At 39.7% G+C, this 17,914-nt stretch overlaps 1 protein-coding gene across 5 annotated transcripts in view; it reads right to left on the reverse strand.

Moving 5' to 3' along the window:
* The window catches only part of NR3C2 (nuclear receptor subfamily 3 group C member 2), a 134,312-nt gene that overhangs the window by 45,874 nt on the left and 70,524 nt on the right, over positions 1–17,914 (reverse strand). For 4 of the 5 annotated variants that reach the window (XM_082237580.1, XM_082237579.1, XM_082237577.1 and 1 more), the window contains one exon: positions 9,947–10,098. In XM_082237580.1, coding sequence (XP_082093706.1) covers positions 9,947–10,098 — 152 coding nt within the window. The remainder of the gene's footprint in view (positions 1–9,946; positions 10,099–17,914) is intronic. The other variant, XM_082237576.1, reaches the window with a different exon arrangement.

Raw genomic sequence — 17,914 nt, forward strand, 5'->3', positions numbered from 1 at the left:
AAACAACAGAAGATGCAGGAAACGTATGGAACAACAATCACATTCCAATTCTTTGGCTCCACTCCTTATGCCAACACAAAAACCCCACCGCATCACCGAATTTTTAATAACCCCTAAAATACGGTGCCAAACTCAAATCCTGCAAAGGCCAGCTAAACAGAGAAATGTAACAAGCAAACAAAAACCTGTTTAAAAATATAGCAATTCTCCACTTGCTTGGAAAAGTTCTTGGTTTTAAACAATATCTCATTCACAAAGAGTTTATGTCCTTACTTCATTTCATACAAGGCCATTTCCTAAAATTGTCAATGAAACTAGAGGGTGTTTTGTTTTTTTAAAAACCCAGGAACATGAACAAATATTAGTTATGAAATATCTGTTGCTCTCCTATCTAATAACAAGGGGTACTGAAAGCACTTTAAAAGACAACTTTCAGATTATTTTTTGATTGCCTCAGTACTTCAGATGTTGGGAAATCTCAGCTTTAAGAGATTAATCTTCTTCATGGTAGTAAGGCAATGAGCATTGTTTCAAGGCCTCTCACAGAAATAATTTAAAAGGAAGTATCATGTTCTTTGACTAATCTACTCATTTTGTTGGTCCTGATGTTTAACTGTTCCATTCATCAAACTTCGTTCCAAATGAAACTGAGACATTCCAAACTGAGACACTGATACTGTAACACAAGTTGATCACACACAAAGAAGTAAAAATACAAAAGAAGTGCAGAAGTAACGATCTCCATGAAAATGTGGCTTCATATCAGGAAATCAGACTGACCAATTCCAGCTACAGCTATTGAATCTGGCAGTAGGACTTAATGAATACTGATGTCTAGAACAGGTGCTTGTATTTCAATTAGGTAACGAGTTCATTTATTATTATTATTTGTTATGTAGATGTGACAGAGGTTAACCCACCATAATTAAGATAGCATTTATAGATAGACATATACAAGGCAGAGGGAGGAAAAAGAAGATAAAGTTTGTTCCTAGCAGAAGAAAATCAAGCATAAATGTTGCACAATTTGTGAGCTAATGATTAATATAATGTGTGAGAGATCTCTCTTTCTGGTTTAACAAGAAAGACTGATGACCTCAATTTTCACTATTGCTCGGAAGTGGTCAGTTAACCCTGGTAATGAGTATAATGATTAATGCCTACTATGCAAACACACAGAAGGGCTCAAAGCCAAACTCCATGTTTCTGACACCTCTAAATGGGCACAAGTTAACTTACAACAATGCATTTAGCCAAGCAATTAACCCTGATTTAGTCTGTCAGTCACTTTTTGTTTTAAGTGTGTGTCTCCTGTTAAGGGACAATAGTTTTGCCAACTTCTTTAGTTGAAGGCCTCTACAAACTGCAGGCAGGAAGATTTTCAACAGCTTTTAAAACAACAACAACAAGAAGTAGAAGCAGCCATGAAGCTATTAATGCTAAGAGCCCTGCTAAAAGAAGCAACAGCTGGTGATATTCATAGAAAGTATTCATATACAATGCTGAAAATAAATTGTTCCAACTCTGAAAATGCTGAAAATAAGTACAGCGATTTGAAATAATGTGAGGACTTCAATCTACTTAAACACTTGATTAAATTTTGAAATAGTATTATTGTGAAACCCCTATGTTTGACAAGCAGGACAAGAAAAAGAAGACACCTAGTTTTATTATAGGATTCTATAATAAGAAAAGAAGATTGGATAAATTCATGGATCAGAAGGCTATATTGTGACTACTAGTCATGATGTAGTCTGAATACCAGACTTTTTCCTTAATGGGAATATAGCTTGTTGATACATCACTTGCAACATGCATCTGAAAAATATATCTTATTCATTCATTGTGTAGTTTGTAGCCAAGGCTGCTTCCAGCAAAGGATTCTTAAGAAGGCTTACATCTAATATGAATTTGTGCATATTGTTTCAGAGTATTGTTTACATACATTGTTTACCACAGAGTAGTGGTAAAACTATTGTGGCATTTTATCTCGATTGTAATACATTTACCCTTATTTGTCACTGCACAAAATGAATTCTCTAGAAGACATACACACTTTAAATGTAACACAAAATTAAGAACACACTAAAATACAATCAAGTCAATGCTGAAGTCCAAACCAGCGCCAGAAAGTAAAACAGAGGTTAGGCATATAGAAATGGATAACAATACACAAAACAGCCCCAAACGCTTCATGTTAGCTGAAAAGCAAGCAACAACCATCAATGTGCAGAGGTAAATATATATGGTTGGTAGCATTTTTTGGGAGAAGTTTTTTTTTTAATGTGGGACCACCAAGCAAGCCTTTTTAAGAAGAATGTTTCTCAGCCAAGAGAACACTGTCAAATAAACCCACTCCAGACTTCACTCATCTAGAGGAATCACCTGTCATCGATGTCTCTATCAGCTTCTTAGCCCTCAGTCAGTCCACCACTGCAACTAGGCACTGAACTGCTATATGCAGGCATGATGCTTGGGAGTCCTGGTATAAGTTTTAAATGTTCTTTTAAACACTGGTCAGTGCTCTCAGAATGTTATCCAGCGGCAGGGCAGGGAGGCAGTAGTTGCCTGACCTCCCATCACTGGCGTCATCAGTGCTCCCACCACTGAGTTTGCTGACCATGCCTCCACCTTGACCTTTGACCTCTCCCTCTCAGTAGGCAATGATGCCAAGTAAGGGCTGTGGCGTCACCCCACTGACTACTGTTGCTATCCAGGGATGGGTGGGATAAATATTAATCTATTTTTTTAAAAAATAATGAAGGGACAGAGCTCAGGATAAATTATAGTTAATCAGAAAGCTTCTGAGCTCTTCCCTACAATTGCACCAGTGAGTGGGCACTGGGGGAGGCTCAGCTTATTTTTTAAATGCACCATCTGAAGTTTTCTAATTATCTTAAAAGGCAGGCCCAGAACTAGAATTAATGGGAAAGATTGGGGAAACTAAGAATATGTGAGAGGAAGTGGAATATAAAAGGAACCAAGGAAGGGAAGTCTGTCAATGATTGTATTTTTGAATGTAATAGAATATGTAACTCTTTTTTCCTATTGTTTATTCCTTTCCGTTTTTTCTTCTGTATCAAATGTATCAAAATGCATTATTATTTTTAAGGCATGCAGATACATTACAATAGTTGAGTCTCTTTACCATTCAGGACTACTCTGCTGGCCAACAGTTCACAGATGCAATGGTGATGGAAAAGTAGGAATTATATGCCATCATCACTGCCACAGAGGAAACCCTATGACAGTTTCTCATGTGTGTTTGATCATGCTCATTTCAAACTGCCCACCTTTGTTGTCCCAGTCATTGTGTTGCCCTACAGCCCTCCAGAAAGCTAGAGAAAAGATATGGCTCTACATATGATCACCACGAACTAAGCCAGATATTGGGTCAAATGTTATGCCTTACAAATGCCATGCCATCATATTGCAAGAGCAATATGTTTGGCAGGCTCCCTCCCAAACTGCACCAAATATGTGTTCTACATCCTGCAACATTTAAAAGTTCATTTCCAGCATCAGTTGTTCCTTCACATTTCTCTTCCTGTCCCTGTCTGATTCTTCCTCCAGCTTCACAGCTAAATATTCAGTCTCCATTTGTAAGAGCTGGATCGCAGACTGGGTGGTTAGAGCAAGATTGTGTGCATCATATTCAGTTTTAGAAACACCTGACAGTTGGTTAGATAGCAAATAGAATTTCTTCTCAAGTGGAGCTAGGGCTGCTCTCCAGTCCAAGGCTAGGGCTTGCCTTATTTTATTAATGTACACATCTGCGTCTCTGGCCTCCTCCATTGTAGCAGCTACTTTCCTGCCTTTGGGGGCTTTCATGATGCTTTTAGCCATGTCAGTGTCTGAGGCCTCCTCTGAAGCCTCAGATAAAGCTCCCTCTAACTAACCTTGAAGGTTTGCTTTTTGGTCCATGTATTCCTTGAATTATCTCCTTGCCTAGGCTATATAAAACTTTTGATTAGATATCAATATGATCCACTTTGCTTAGATTTTGTCCCAGGGCGATTGGAGACACAGAATTATGCTGCCATTTAACTTTCCAACAAGCCACGCCCACCCCTTCCTTCACATTTCTAACTTGCAAGGTTTTAACATTTTCCAAACTAGGGGATACTGTGTCCTCAACAAATTAATTGTGAAAGAGTAAAGCAGAGACCAAGCAATAAATCACATTTCAATTGGTTCTAATAAATCAAGACTAAATGTCACACTCTTATTGGGGATAGAGACATTTGTGTGCCTGTAATCAGTATAAAGGCATATTATTGTAAAATGGCTTCCTCTTATGTTTCAAACTGAATAGCACACAAGTACCGACAAGGTGACCCAGTGGGAAAACAAATATGAGATATCCGTCCCAATTCTCAAAGCCTGAAAGTTCCCATCTTTCAATTTGGCATTTTATGTTTGATTCTGCAGAAATTTCTCCTCACTGCTAGGCTATTCTGTTTTATGATGGCAAGTCTAAGATTATTACTTTCCAACAGTGTTGGCTTTCATTAGCTTTTGATTTTACGTGCTAGTGCATACTAAACAATGAGTGCTGTTATTAATTTCTCCCAATAGTATATCATTATAATGACACAATATCAGAGCAAATAAGCACCTATCACTTTCACAATTTCAGCTAGCATTGTTAAGCATAGCATTTGCATGCATTATGCGGTGCACAGGCTAACAGAAGTGTCTTATTTCTGGATCCATGTGGCAGAGAATGAATGATTGAGTTCTTGGCTTCAGGTATCAAATTACATTTAGGAGAAATGTGAAACTCCCAGACACAGAGATTAATAAAGTTGCCTTTCCTTTTTAAAGATTATGTTCATTCCAAATGCACAGACAAAGATTGCAATCCATTGGTCCCAGATATGAAAAAAGGAAAAAGAGAAAGAAAATGCACAAGGATCAAGAAGACAACTCCCATTCCAGCCTAAGTTACCTAATGACACCCAGAGTTCTGAGGTTCATCCACATATACTAAAGAAAATGCTGGGGGGGGGATAGAGTGGGAGGGGAGCAGTAGGACCCTGCATTATTTTTCACCAAGACTTACAGTTTTCTAATAATAGAGATCCTAGACTGCTCTGGCCAATCCTACAAATAGCCTTCCCACTTATCCGTGTTCACAGCCAAGGTAACTATTAGTGTACAAATCACTGTTTATCTGCAAATAGCCTTTTCAGTGCAAAGTTCAACCCTGTAAGTACACTGAAATGGATCTAGATAATCAGTGCCATCCAAGTCTTGCACAACAACCATCCACTTGAGCACTTTCCAAAAATATTACATTGGACATTTGGCTAAGAGCTGGAATAGTCCTTTAAGGTGGTTCAGAACTCACCTTCTAGCAAGCAGGTATTTATTACTTCCTGCTCAATATTATGAGCCAGAAGCAGCAACGGTCAAGCAAAAAGATGGCACGCTGTACACTTCCAAGCACCTTGTTTATGTCCCTAGGCCTCAATAACTGAAATTAATCCCAGTTCACTAGAGACCCATTTAATGGCAATGAAGTGGCATGCAAATTATTAAGGATGCAAATTTCCAAGTGCTTAGCAAATAAAGTCACAGAAGACTCTGAGATGAGCTCTTCATTGTGTTTTGCTGGATCCACTTCTGACTTGCATTCCCATCACTGTCTGTTCTCATACACCACTCATATCTGCCTGTAAACCAAGGGGCCAAACCAGCAGCACCAAAAGGTAGCTTAGGAGCAATTATATCAACTGAGTCATTTCCACAATCCACAAAGCAACCAGGGCTTTGACAGGACCACCAGCCATGCTAATGGAAATACTGCAAGTGCTCTCATAACTCTCTCTAGGACCCATCAACCTGAGATTGGATTGTTCTCTCACCTATGCAGAGAGAGGAAGACACGGCAAGCCTAAATCTCATTCAGAAGTGATTTGGCCATGAAAGGAGAGAAGAAAAATCCCTCTCATTCCCATACCATAGCATGACCTTTAGCACATGTTGGGCCACTGACAACTGGAGGCAGCCCCATGACCTTATGGCTGCCATGACAATCCTGAATTACCTCTACCTCTGACAAGTAAGCCTTAACATGGATGTTGAAGTCTCCCAGAACATCCATTCTGGAGGTTCCTCCTCCTCATGTCTGAGATTCAGAGATCCGTGTCAACCAAAATGGTCAAAGGCCTGGAAACGATGCCTTATGAGGAACGGCTAAGGGAGCTGGGCATGTTTAGCCTGGAGAAGAGGAGGTTAAGGGGTGATATGATAGCCATGTTCAAATATATAAAAGGATGTCATATAGAGGAGGGAGAAAGGTTGTTTTCTGCTGCTCCAGAGAAGCGGACACGGAGCAATGGATCCAAACTACAAGAAAGAAGATTCCACCTAAACATTAGGAAGAACTACCTGACAGTAAGAGCTGTTCGACAGTGGAATTTGCTGCCAAGGAGTGTGGTGGAGTCTCCTACTTTGGAGGTCTTTAAGCAGAGGCTTGACAACCATATGTCAGGAGTGCTCTGATGGTGTTTTCTGCTTGGCATGGGGTTGGACTCGATGGCCCTTGTGGTCTATTCCAACTCTATGATTCTATGATTCTATGAGATCACCACTATCAGATCAGGCAGGCGGAGAGTGCAGAGATGGGTGATACAGGATCTCTAATGTGCCCCAGTAGTCCACACTGGAGGAGAGGGTCACTCCAAACAAGTGTTCACCCAGATAGTAAACCTAATGAGAGACAGAGAATGCTAATAGGCAACTTCAACCCCCACCCCACTGCAGACACCAAGTCTATGCTAGCGCTGCATCGAAAACCTCGTCTAGCTAATGAACACCAGTAATCCTCGAAAACAAAACACACAAGATAGTATTTTCTGAATTTGAGTAGAAAAATTGATGTCATTAAAAAAAATCCACCACCATCCTAAGCAGCTTCTGTTTGTAGCTAACTGTGCTGCTGAATCAGCTAAAATGGTAACTCGCTCCTTGCCCCTTTTTAAAATGAAGGGCTTTAATCAGGTAACAGACTAAGCTTATTCCATCTGTCCTATGCACCTAACACCTTCCAGGCTTTCAGTTTCACTCTGCTGTTGCTATGTAGTTCACACAAGTCTGCAGCAACAAGTGATGAGCAACAACTGAACACTGATCACTAACAACTTGTAAATGATCCATCGTAAAGTCTTGCCTTTAATTAATATCTCTCATAAATGTTCTTTGCCAAGTTTATTATGTATATAGCATTACTGTCCTACATGTCACCTTACAGAGTAGTGTAAGCAAACTATACAGATCTCTGTCTTGAAGAACGTACAATCTCAATTTTGTTAGTAAAAGGAATAACTAGGGGAGAAAGGTAGAGTCAACAGGTGAACACAAGCAATCACGCCTCTCTTCTGCTGCATCTTTAGCACAATAATTGAATGTGGCTAAAATCTCATTAGATGAGGAGGGAAGCTAGAGTCAGAGGAGACAAGATCAGACTCTTGCTACATGGAGCAGACCCACAACTTATGTGGAGCTTACATTCCAGGGTAGTGCCTAAAGCCAAAATTATGTATCGTCAATACACACTTGGTGCAATGGCAGTTGGGGTTGCCAAAGTCCCCCACCCCCATGGATACTCTCTTATTTTCTACCTCGTTTTTAATTTTTTGATTTATTCTGCCAAGCACCTAAAGCTGAATGGGCACAACTTAAGTGTGCATAAGTTGCAGGTCTGCTGTACTTTTTCCTAACAGAAAAGTAAATTTAAACTCTAGAGGCTAGAAATGGTCAACAGTAGCATAATGCCCAGGTAAAAGACATAGAGAAAAACACTGAAAAGAACTACTCTAGTCACCCTTGTATACATTGCCACCGTATGTCTCTCTAGTCACTACAGGATGCAGAATCACTTTGAAACTGTGGGAGAATATCTGCTGGCAAATGAGTGGGAGGGGGAATCTGAAAACATACTGATACTGTGAATCTAATATTTTTGTTAGATTAAGCTCTATTTTCCCTCTTTTTTCTTTCATTTTTTTCCTGGGATGCTTAAATTAAATTAATTGTCAATTCCAAAGGTAGCAAAACAAACATGACAAGTACAGTGGTACCTCTGGTTACGAATTTAATTCGTTCTGGAGGTCCATTCTTAACCTGAAACCATTCTTAACCTGAGGCACCATTTTAGCTAATGGGGCCTCCTGCTGCCGCCATGCAATTTCTGTTCTCATCCTGAGGTAAAGTTCTTAACCCGAGGTACCACTTCCGGGTTAGCGGAGTCTGTAACCCAAAGTGTTTGTAACCTGAGGTGTTTGTAACCCGAGGTACCAATGTAATTGCAAAAGTTTTGAATACAAGATGGACAGAGAGCTATTAATCTGCCTCTGGGTCCCTATACCAATAAGCTCCCACAAAGGAATATACATGGATGCATATAAACACAAATTCAACCCTGAGACATCACCCCAAACCATGGTTTGCATCTCTAGCCATAATTCTAGAGCTCAAAGCACAGTGTGAGCTTCCAAATTTACACCAGACAACCCCTTTCACATTTCATTATCTCAGTGTTCAGCTTCATAAATTCACTCCTGTTTCCACATGCAGCAGTCACTGCAGAGTGATGGCCGTAAATGTGACTTGTTAATTCAGACATCACACCAGTCCATAGCTAACACTGCCCTTGCTTACAGACCCAAATCAGATTCTTCCCTTCTTCTAGCCAACTGCAATTCAGACATCCTGCCAAACTATAGTTAAGCTTGACATCTACATTGAGCCAAAGATACATTCAGAGGCAGAGTTGGAGGTTAGGAGGACAATGTGCCTGTCACTCAAAGCAGCAGCCTGCTTCTCTTTCTCCTTTTATCCATGTAAGAAACACCTGGTAAAATAGAATATGCTGTCTCACATCATCTATTAGTGAGTTTTCCCACTCAATAAATTTGGGTATTCCAATGAACTTTATAATGCTGAACTTTTCAACAGTGTGTCATCATTAAACACCCTAAGATAGTATCCTCAGTCCCACTCACTTTAAGTGAGTCCCATTACATCCAGCGGAACTTCTTAGTAGGAAGACAGAGGCACAGCATTCAAGTCCATAACTCTAGAGGAAAATTAGTTACCCGAAAACTCAGTTTTGCTGAATTGTTCTATTTCCAGCCCTTCACCTTTAAACCTTTATACTGATAGGTACAGTTGAATGGCATGAACAGTCTAATATAGTGCAGGACACAACACTACGGAAGGGAAGGTGTATTAACTAAGATCAAGAACAAGACAGAAAGTGGAGAGAAATTGCCAGGATAAAGGGAGAGGACTGTCAAATGAAGCTAGAGCAAATGAGTGAAAAAGAGTAGGGGATACAGAATAGTCCAAAAGATTGTTTTCAGAGTGAGAACTAGAGGCAAGTATGCGTTCTTGAAATGCCTTCTTAAAAAACAAATCACTTATTTCCAGGCACTTGAAACCCATGTTTCTTAATGAAAAGTAGATTCCTCCCCAGGCCTAAACATTTCTTTTTTAGAAGGAGAATGCAAATGCTTATCAATCTTAAAAGGGTGGGTTCATGATTGTATAACTACCATGCATAAATTAGCTTTAAGCTACATTTGTTATTATTTATGGATTTCTGAAGAACAGTTGGGTGCATCATCTGCCTGACTCTACCCAGAATCCCCCTCCAGCTTATGAAAGGTTTGGACATGTTTATTTGTGGCTACAGAAAAATTATTTACTTCTTCTAGCAGATGAAACAAATCAGGGTTTAAAATAAAGTTATGGAAATGTGAATTAAAGCTTAGAGGCATACAGCAGACTGTGGCCAGGTGTTTTGTAGATAAAGCTGATGGTGCATACATCTTTTGAATCATTTTAAAGTGATAGTTCTTAAGGTTAAAGGCATTGTGGAACATGCAATGAAAATTCCTTACAATCATATAAAAAAGAATATAAAAGAAGAACCCACATGAGGATTTACCTTCCACGGCTCTTTTGAAAAAGACTTTACAGCTGCCACAGGTAACTACTCCATAATGACACCCAGATGCCTCATCTCCACACACCAAACAGACTTTGGAAGGTCTTGAGGATCCAGACGACACACTTCTCAATGAGGAGCTATGAGGGAGGGGAAAAAACAAGTTTGATCAATTCAAGTCATACGTGCCACAAATAATCTCCAATTCATTGTTATGTGTGTTCAATAAGGGTCATGAATTTAGGGAGCCACAACCCCTTGACATTGGCATTTTTTGTGTTGATAGATTTCACTTGTTATATGAAAACCACCCATAAACACACAGTGACTGTTTTTGAATGTCACAGTGAACTATCGTTATGGATTATCATTAAGGGAACAAGCCTAGTTTTCCTTCAGGCTCTCCTCCAGAGCTGCTGTGAGATCATAAACCTTTGCTTATGATTAGTTACATTTAAGTGTTGCATCGAAACTGTAAATTTTTGGTTAATCTTAACTATAGTTTATTGAAACAAGTCAGATTAATAAACCACAGTTTGAAGCTGGCTTGTTTCAATTAAACCGTAGTTAAGATCAATCAGAGATTAGTGGGTTCAGATGAAATGACAAATGGGTTAAGCAAAAATAAAAGTGAAAATGTCTGAATTCCTCCTCACAGCTACAGAAAGAGCAGGGGAGCAGTGCAGCACAGCAGGATGCTGAGCTCATTCATATCATGATGAACCATGATTTATCAAATGTTCAAGTGCAGTCAGACTGAATGAGTGCCACAAACTCCATCATCATTTTAATTTATTACTTGCCCTTCACCCTAACGCCCAAGGGTGGATTACAACAATTTAAAATACATCTTTAAAATAGTTTTGAAAACTTTCAATTTACAAAAACTGCAATCACAAAAAACCCAACTCCTCCTTGGAATATACCTCCTTTATCTCCTCAAAATCACCAAGGAAACATATGAAGAATGCATTTACACATTACAGGAGGCATTAAGAAAAAACAACATATGCTTTAAAAACATATTTTATGAAGACCAAATGCACAGGCATTAAATGTTGAGATTAATGCCAATCCAAACTACATCTGAATGTCTGATATTTTATTGTATTTTTAATATTTTGTTGGAAGCTGCCCAGAGTGGCTGAGGAAACCCAGCCAGATGTGCGGGGTATAAATAATAAATTATTACTACTACTACTACTACTACTACTACTACTACTACTATTATACTCACTTGCCTAGGGGCAAGTCCCATTAAATTCAATGTAACTTACACCTGAGTAGTTCTTTAAATGAGTGCACTGAAAAGTTCTACTCAAGTATGTCCATTAGTCATGGCCTGATTAAAAACCTTAAAAGTAGGGACTCACAAAATTTCACTAGAATATTTCTGTCTTTGTATACACACACTTCTGTCTTTGTATGCACATACACCACTCCAAATAGCATTCTGGTAAGTGCAACTTTTGAAGGTTAGATGTATATTGGTTCACATATTATTTTGGAAACTGCAGGTTTGATGGGTTCCGTGTTAAATGTGTACTGAATTGAATTTTTCCACCATCCCTAGCAGGCAAGTGATTTCTCCACTCTTTCAGCAATCTAAGCCAATGATAGTATAGCAGTCTCCCCACCACTGATGGCAATTGCTTAAAAGCTTCCTGTAAGCACTACTCAATTCACATACTGGTCCCATCAGGGGTGCTGCCCTTCCCTCAATAAAATGAATGTCATTTCCCTGCTGTTCTTTTTCCTGGTAACACCCCCTTTTCTTGTAATTAAGTTCTCTACTCTCCATAGCTAAGACAGCCATTACCAAAGTCTACTGCTTCTGAGGCATTGAGCATGCCATAGTACTGATGAATGGGGATGTGTGAGATTTCATCTTCTTCTGCTAGGTGCATCTTGGGCCATAAACATCTTTTTTTGGCTGGTCTCTGGGGCTAGAGCATAATTTCAGAGCTAGAAGACCTGCCTTAACCACGGGAAGTATTTAATTTCACTATTATGCACATCAATGGGAGCTTCAGAATCATATGATAATTTTATATCCATGTCTGTTACCTTTAACCAAGCATTAGATATAGCAACCGGAATGAATGCCCAGGGAAAAGACAGTTCTCTAAGGGAAAGGAGTGCTGCTTAGCAAAGAGAGAAGGGGCTGAAGCCAAAAGAGCTTCAAGGGAAGAATCTAGGTTAGGATTTAGAAGTGACCATTTTCCTAGCACAGCTGGAGCTCAGGGCTCTTAGCTGATAAAAGGAGGAGGAGGAGGAGAAGCAGTTGCAGTAGAAGTGGAGAAATATGCATGGGCACTGCTGCTCTGTGGCTTTTCCCTGCTCCCGCTAACCTCTGCCTGCCTTGGTAGACTCTACGGCTGCTCTATGTAAGTATAGCTTACATGTTGGAGGGGAAGCAATTTTCAAAAGAAAGCTCTGGGGGGTAGTGAGCTTCAAGCACATTTCAGGTAACTGGCTTGCTCATTACCCTTGCTAGCTAATGGCTGGTAGTAATTGGCAGCAATATCTGAGACTGAATTCATACATGCCACTTAAAGCACTTTTGAGACTTTCTCCTGCTGTCGCTATGCTGGCATGAAAGTTTTAAATCAATTGATGGCCGCGGAGGAAGATGCCCTTTTTCCTTTTAAAGGCTGTGTGTGCGCTCCAGTGTTGGAAGGGTGATTGCACATCCGACTATTTTAGGTTTTTAAAAGGGACGGGGGGACTGTGGGTTCTTGCACAACGGCAAGGCATGGTAGGCCTTCGACTCAGGCTTTCACCTTAGCAACTCCTCTGCTCAGCTGCAATCACACAGGGCAAATCTGACAAGTCTAATAGCAAGCAAGATGGGCAGATGTTAGCAGCGCCTGCAGTTGTAGAACAGAAAACAGGAGTTTCCAGTGGTAGGGGAAAGAGCTGTCCAAAAGTTCAGTGCACGTTTACCCTGGCTCTTACACAAACACTCTAGGCAACAACTTCAGCTATTGCTCCTCCTCCTTTTCTTAGCTATGGTAGAAAGGCTCAGCTCTAGCTGAACTGGGGGGAAAGACAACTATTTGATGGCAAGGACTGACATTAGGCAAAAAGAAACAGATTCAAGAGAAGACAGCTTGGGAGCACTTGAGAGGGGCCTTAACTTGGAGGATTTCTGCTGTGGCTCCCTCTTAAGTATTTTAGGATGCAAGACCCAGAACTGCTTTGATTCATTATTATACTTTCTCAGTCTTCTAAAAAGATAATCACATTTCTTCCTTTAAAAGAACATGAATGAACGTCAAGGCTTCAAGGTCAATACTACAGAGCAGTAGTATTTTTTAAAGAAACTGACCAGGGGTCTTCCCTTGCCCTACAGTGTAAAAACTGGTACCATGATTGAAAAGGAGTTTCTCCAAGAAATCCACCAGCTCAGGAGAGGGAGAGATGATAAAGACAAGGAGTCAGGAGCACTGGTAATGCAGAAAGATGGGGAGTTACAAACTGTCACCATCATCAAACCATGTCACTGACTACTGTTGCAGGGCAGTATTGGCTAACATCCAGGTAGGAAAATAGGGAGATGACTTTTCCACCATAAATTGAATGCGGCAGGGTGGCATTCAAAGTAGGAAAACAGAACCTGTGAACAGTGCTAATGTGTCTATACTGAAGGAGCATAGTGGTGAATCGTAGAGTGATAATTAAAATGCTATAAACTACATGTGTGATTTTGACATTACGCTGCTTAAAATGCAGTGCCTGTGCTGTGTACTGCATGCCGATTTAATGAGAGGCATGGCTTCCGGATCCCCTTCTAACTCTCAAACCCCTGAACCAGGATGAGCTCAACAGTGACCTTTACATCCTCCTATTTCCCCTTGCACACAACATAAATTCCACAGTCTTAAAAGCTCACTAATTTTAACTCTGTCAGCTTTTTATGATGCAAAGTAAAAATATCCCCAGAAGAGTTTTAGATCAAGTTCCAAATTTATTCAGCTATACAAAGACTATTTCATAATTGTGCACAGCTACATAAATGGTATATTATGGTGTCAGGATAATTTGACATTAGAAAGTGGAAGTCTGCAGTCTAAAAATTCTCCAGCTTCAAAATTATGTAACCTTCACATTCATTATGAGAGTGGGAGTTCACATTCATTATGAAAGTGAGAGTTAACAAAAGCACTTAGGGGTGCCATTTAAACTGGGATCCAAACAATTGTTTCAGGTGCACCCGAGGGCTTGGGCACGCCCAGTGGAATTATTTTTTTAAAAAAGCACACACACTGTGATAGGGTCTGGGAACCTTCTACCAATCTAATTTTAAGAGCCTACACAGTTGCAAAAGTGATCTGTCATGTGGCTGTTCTTCGAGAAACTTAAACCCAAAGCCCCATTGGGCACATGGAGCTACTTGTGTGATTAGATCTCATCCTGATTCCTTTCTTGTAGGTTAAATACAAGCAGTTGCCTTTGTACTGGTTTATGGCTGCACCAGCTGAGCCAGGAAGAGGTCAAGCAGTTTATCCTAGGCCATGTCACAAATATCAGTGGCTCAGACCAGATTAGGAACTAGGATTGTATTGGCTCTGAGCCTCTTACATGCATATAACTAAACTGCCTTTTAAATGAATCTGCATTCAGTGCATTAATCCCACACTGGAAATAATGCTCCTCCTCCCGTTTTGCCTCTGCTAATCTGTGAGGCTTACTAGCCCTACTCATTGTGATATTTATACATTCATTACATAACAGCATAACACTGTCTGGCAATTGTTGGATGATGACAATGGCTTATTTATTATACATTCAGGGAAGCCCTTGCAAATGTATATGAATGGATGAGCAATGTTATTTTACATTTTAGTTGTGCAAGTAAGTGATATCTAACCCTGCCTAAAAGCACTAAGGCTGGTTGCTGCTATAATTCATCTGTACCTATATTTGTAACCTGATACAGGGTGGCATTAAATGTGGTTTCATACTTTATTTCAGCAACGAATCTGCAGTTCTGCTCTCACTGGATTTACTAGGTCAAATGAAACTACAGACAAAGGCAACTGAAGGAGAACCGACAGAGGCACTTTACATCACAATGGAAGCATTTACCTTGATGACAATAACAAAAATACTCTCCCAGCACTCAGTCCCCAAGTAATTTATTTCTATGATATTTGGAGGACAGAGTTTCCCAATATCAGAACAAAATCAAGCTGTACAGTGGTACCTCAGGTTAAGAACTTAATTCGCTCCAGAGGTCTGTTCTTAACTGAAACTGTTCTCAACCTGAGGTACCACTTTAGCTAATGGGGCCTCCCGCTGCCGCCGTGCCGCCACCGCACGATTTCTGTTCTTATCCTGAGGTCTGTTCTTAACCCGAGGTACTATTTCTGGGTTAGTGGAGTCTGTAACCTGAAGTGCCTGTAACCTGAGGTACCACTGTATTGTTAAAGAGAGTAAGCTAAGCTCTGTTTGCTTGGTGTAATGACCAAGGTTTCCAGCAGTTCCAAGGCATAATGCCTTCTTCATAGATGAAACCATTTTTTAAATAGAATAATTGATAGTGCTCTTCTTCTGCCATGAGGTACAAAACAACAACAAAAAAGATGAGGCCGAATAACAGGTCTACATTGGAGCTGTCCCTCTCACAGTAAAAGCCTGGGAACACAACTTCCTATGTCTTCTAATGATTTGAGACACAATCTTCCCTGTTCTCCTGCAAAATCCCCACTGAAATGGGGATTAAATCCCCACTGAAATACAGCATTAAATATTAAAATATTTAAAACTTCCCTAAACAGGGCTGCCTTCAGATGTCTTATAAAAAATATAACAGATGTGTTATAAAAGATATAACAAAGGTTACATCATTGAAATCCCCCCCGTTTTGTTATTCCTCAACCCACGTAAAAGCCAAGGATGTGATAGCACTTTCAAGTCGGTTGTGCAAAATCTCTGCACACCTAACAACATTAAGAGACAAGGAAAAATGAGAAATAAACATGAGAAACTTCACAGACACATTAATCCAAATAGCCATTACGTGAGAGGTGTGTGATAGATCGTGTGTGATAGGCCACACAAGAAGAGAGTTTATACACTCCAGTTTAATAGCATTCTTACTACTGAGTGAACAAAACATCATAATTTCCCAAATGGGCTGTCAACTCGCTCTCTCAAATCTCTTTCTTCTCTCAACTCAGTTTGTAGTGAATAGCGCCCAATTCACATTAGACTTTTTTCACAGTAATCACTCTCATATGAAGTGATATGAAGTGGCCTCCCACAGGGCAGCAGAAATGTACAAACCAGCAACACAGTGGCTTGCTTTGTATATAACACTAAGATGAGTCATGGGGGAAGCATGAACAAGTGAGCATGTGAGTGCATGGAGTTACAACTGTGGCTGGCTGCTTTGCAGTCCCCTGGCCCTGCTGCTGAGCCACCTGAAGCTTAGGCACAAGCCCATAGTTTGTCTCGCTCCAGCTAAACCATGGTTCCTCTTGCTCCAGATATACTACAAGCTGCAGCCATGGTTTGCTCTTTGCTTACCACTCAATGTTTGCCAGAGGGAGACAAAGCTCGAGGCTGGGTTTTGACTTAACACTAAGCCAAACTACGGCTTAGCTCTGGATAGTGCAGCTGGACCAGGGGAAGAGCAAAATTTTCACTCTGTGCACTCTCAGCCTTGCTCAGTCATGCTTAGCCATGGTGGGCCAATGGCTCTGCAAAAGAAAACAATAGAAAATTAGAAGGAAAGAAGAGAAGGCTACAGAGAATTGTAACTGGCTTCAGTGTGTGCGTTCTTGAGAGTTTACAAATAATAAATTGGAATGGCTTACAGTGCATTCATCTATCTATTATTTATTCAGGGGTAAATTCAATTGAATTTGATGGAGGCTTACTCCCAAGTAAGCAGATACAGGATTGCAGCTTTAGTAGAACTGTGTTATTAGATGAACCATTTTATTTCTGTATGCTAAGTTTTCTGCATCTAGTTCACATTTCTCTCTTGGAGTAATTCATTACCCACTTTTACAGGGAATGAATGGAAATGAGCTTTATTTGATGTGCTTAACAATGCTAATGGTGGCTTTAAACTACCGACCTTGACAAACTATTGCCATAAGTCCACTTTTGGCTTTCTAAGTTGGCTTTGGTAACATTTCTGTAGAATTTTAATTAAAAAGGATGGATTTTGCATTTTTTAAAAAAATCAATAAAATTAGATAATCATGTTTAAAAGCTGATTATACAGGTTATTATCCTTCTCAAACCAGATGTTAAATATATGAGGAAAAATTTAAACCATTATGAGAAATCATGTCTGGAATGTTTGTTTTCAAGTTCTAACTACTAAACCTGAACAAACACGTCCCAAAATTTCTGCATTTTATTTAAGCCCAAATGAGTAATTATGAGCTAGCTCTCTACACCTTTTCTAATATAATTACTAATTAATAAGTAAATGCAAAGAATTTGAAATACATACAACCTTGAACATTTGCACTCTTAAAATATTAGCTACATTTGAAAGGAAAAAAGAAATAACATTAGATTTGACACAACTCTTTCATGGGCTATTCAGTTATTCATCGGTTTTGTCACCAACAATTTTCATTGAAACTCTATGCAATTCACATCCCAAAGTAAACAATGTAGAAGAATTTGAATTACGTGCACAGTAATTCAGCGGGCTATTGAAATTATGTAATATATACTCCTTCCTACTACATTTTTCTGTTTTTCTGGTTCATCTACCAAGAGAAAACATAAAAGGGTCTGATGAGAAGTTGCGCATAGTGACATGTAAACTTCCCACAGTTTGATTTAGAATTAGTTTTGAATTCTCTTAGAGCACGCGCGCGCGCACACACACACACACACATATATATATGCTGGCTGTAGCTGTACCTTATTATCTTATCAGTTTCAATGGGCTAAAGTTTATTTACTTTTTGTCCACATCTTAGA

This window comes from Podarcis vaucheri, assembly GCF_965113315.1.
Source record: "Podarcis vaucheri genome assembly, chromosome: 9".
Taxonomy (NCBI): Eukaryota; Metazoa; Chordata; class Lepidosauria; order Squamata; family Lacertidae; genus Podarcis; species Podarcis vaucheri.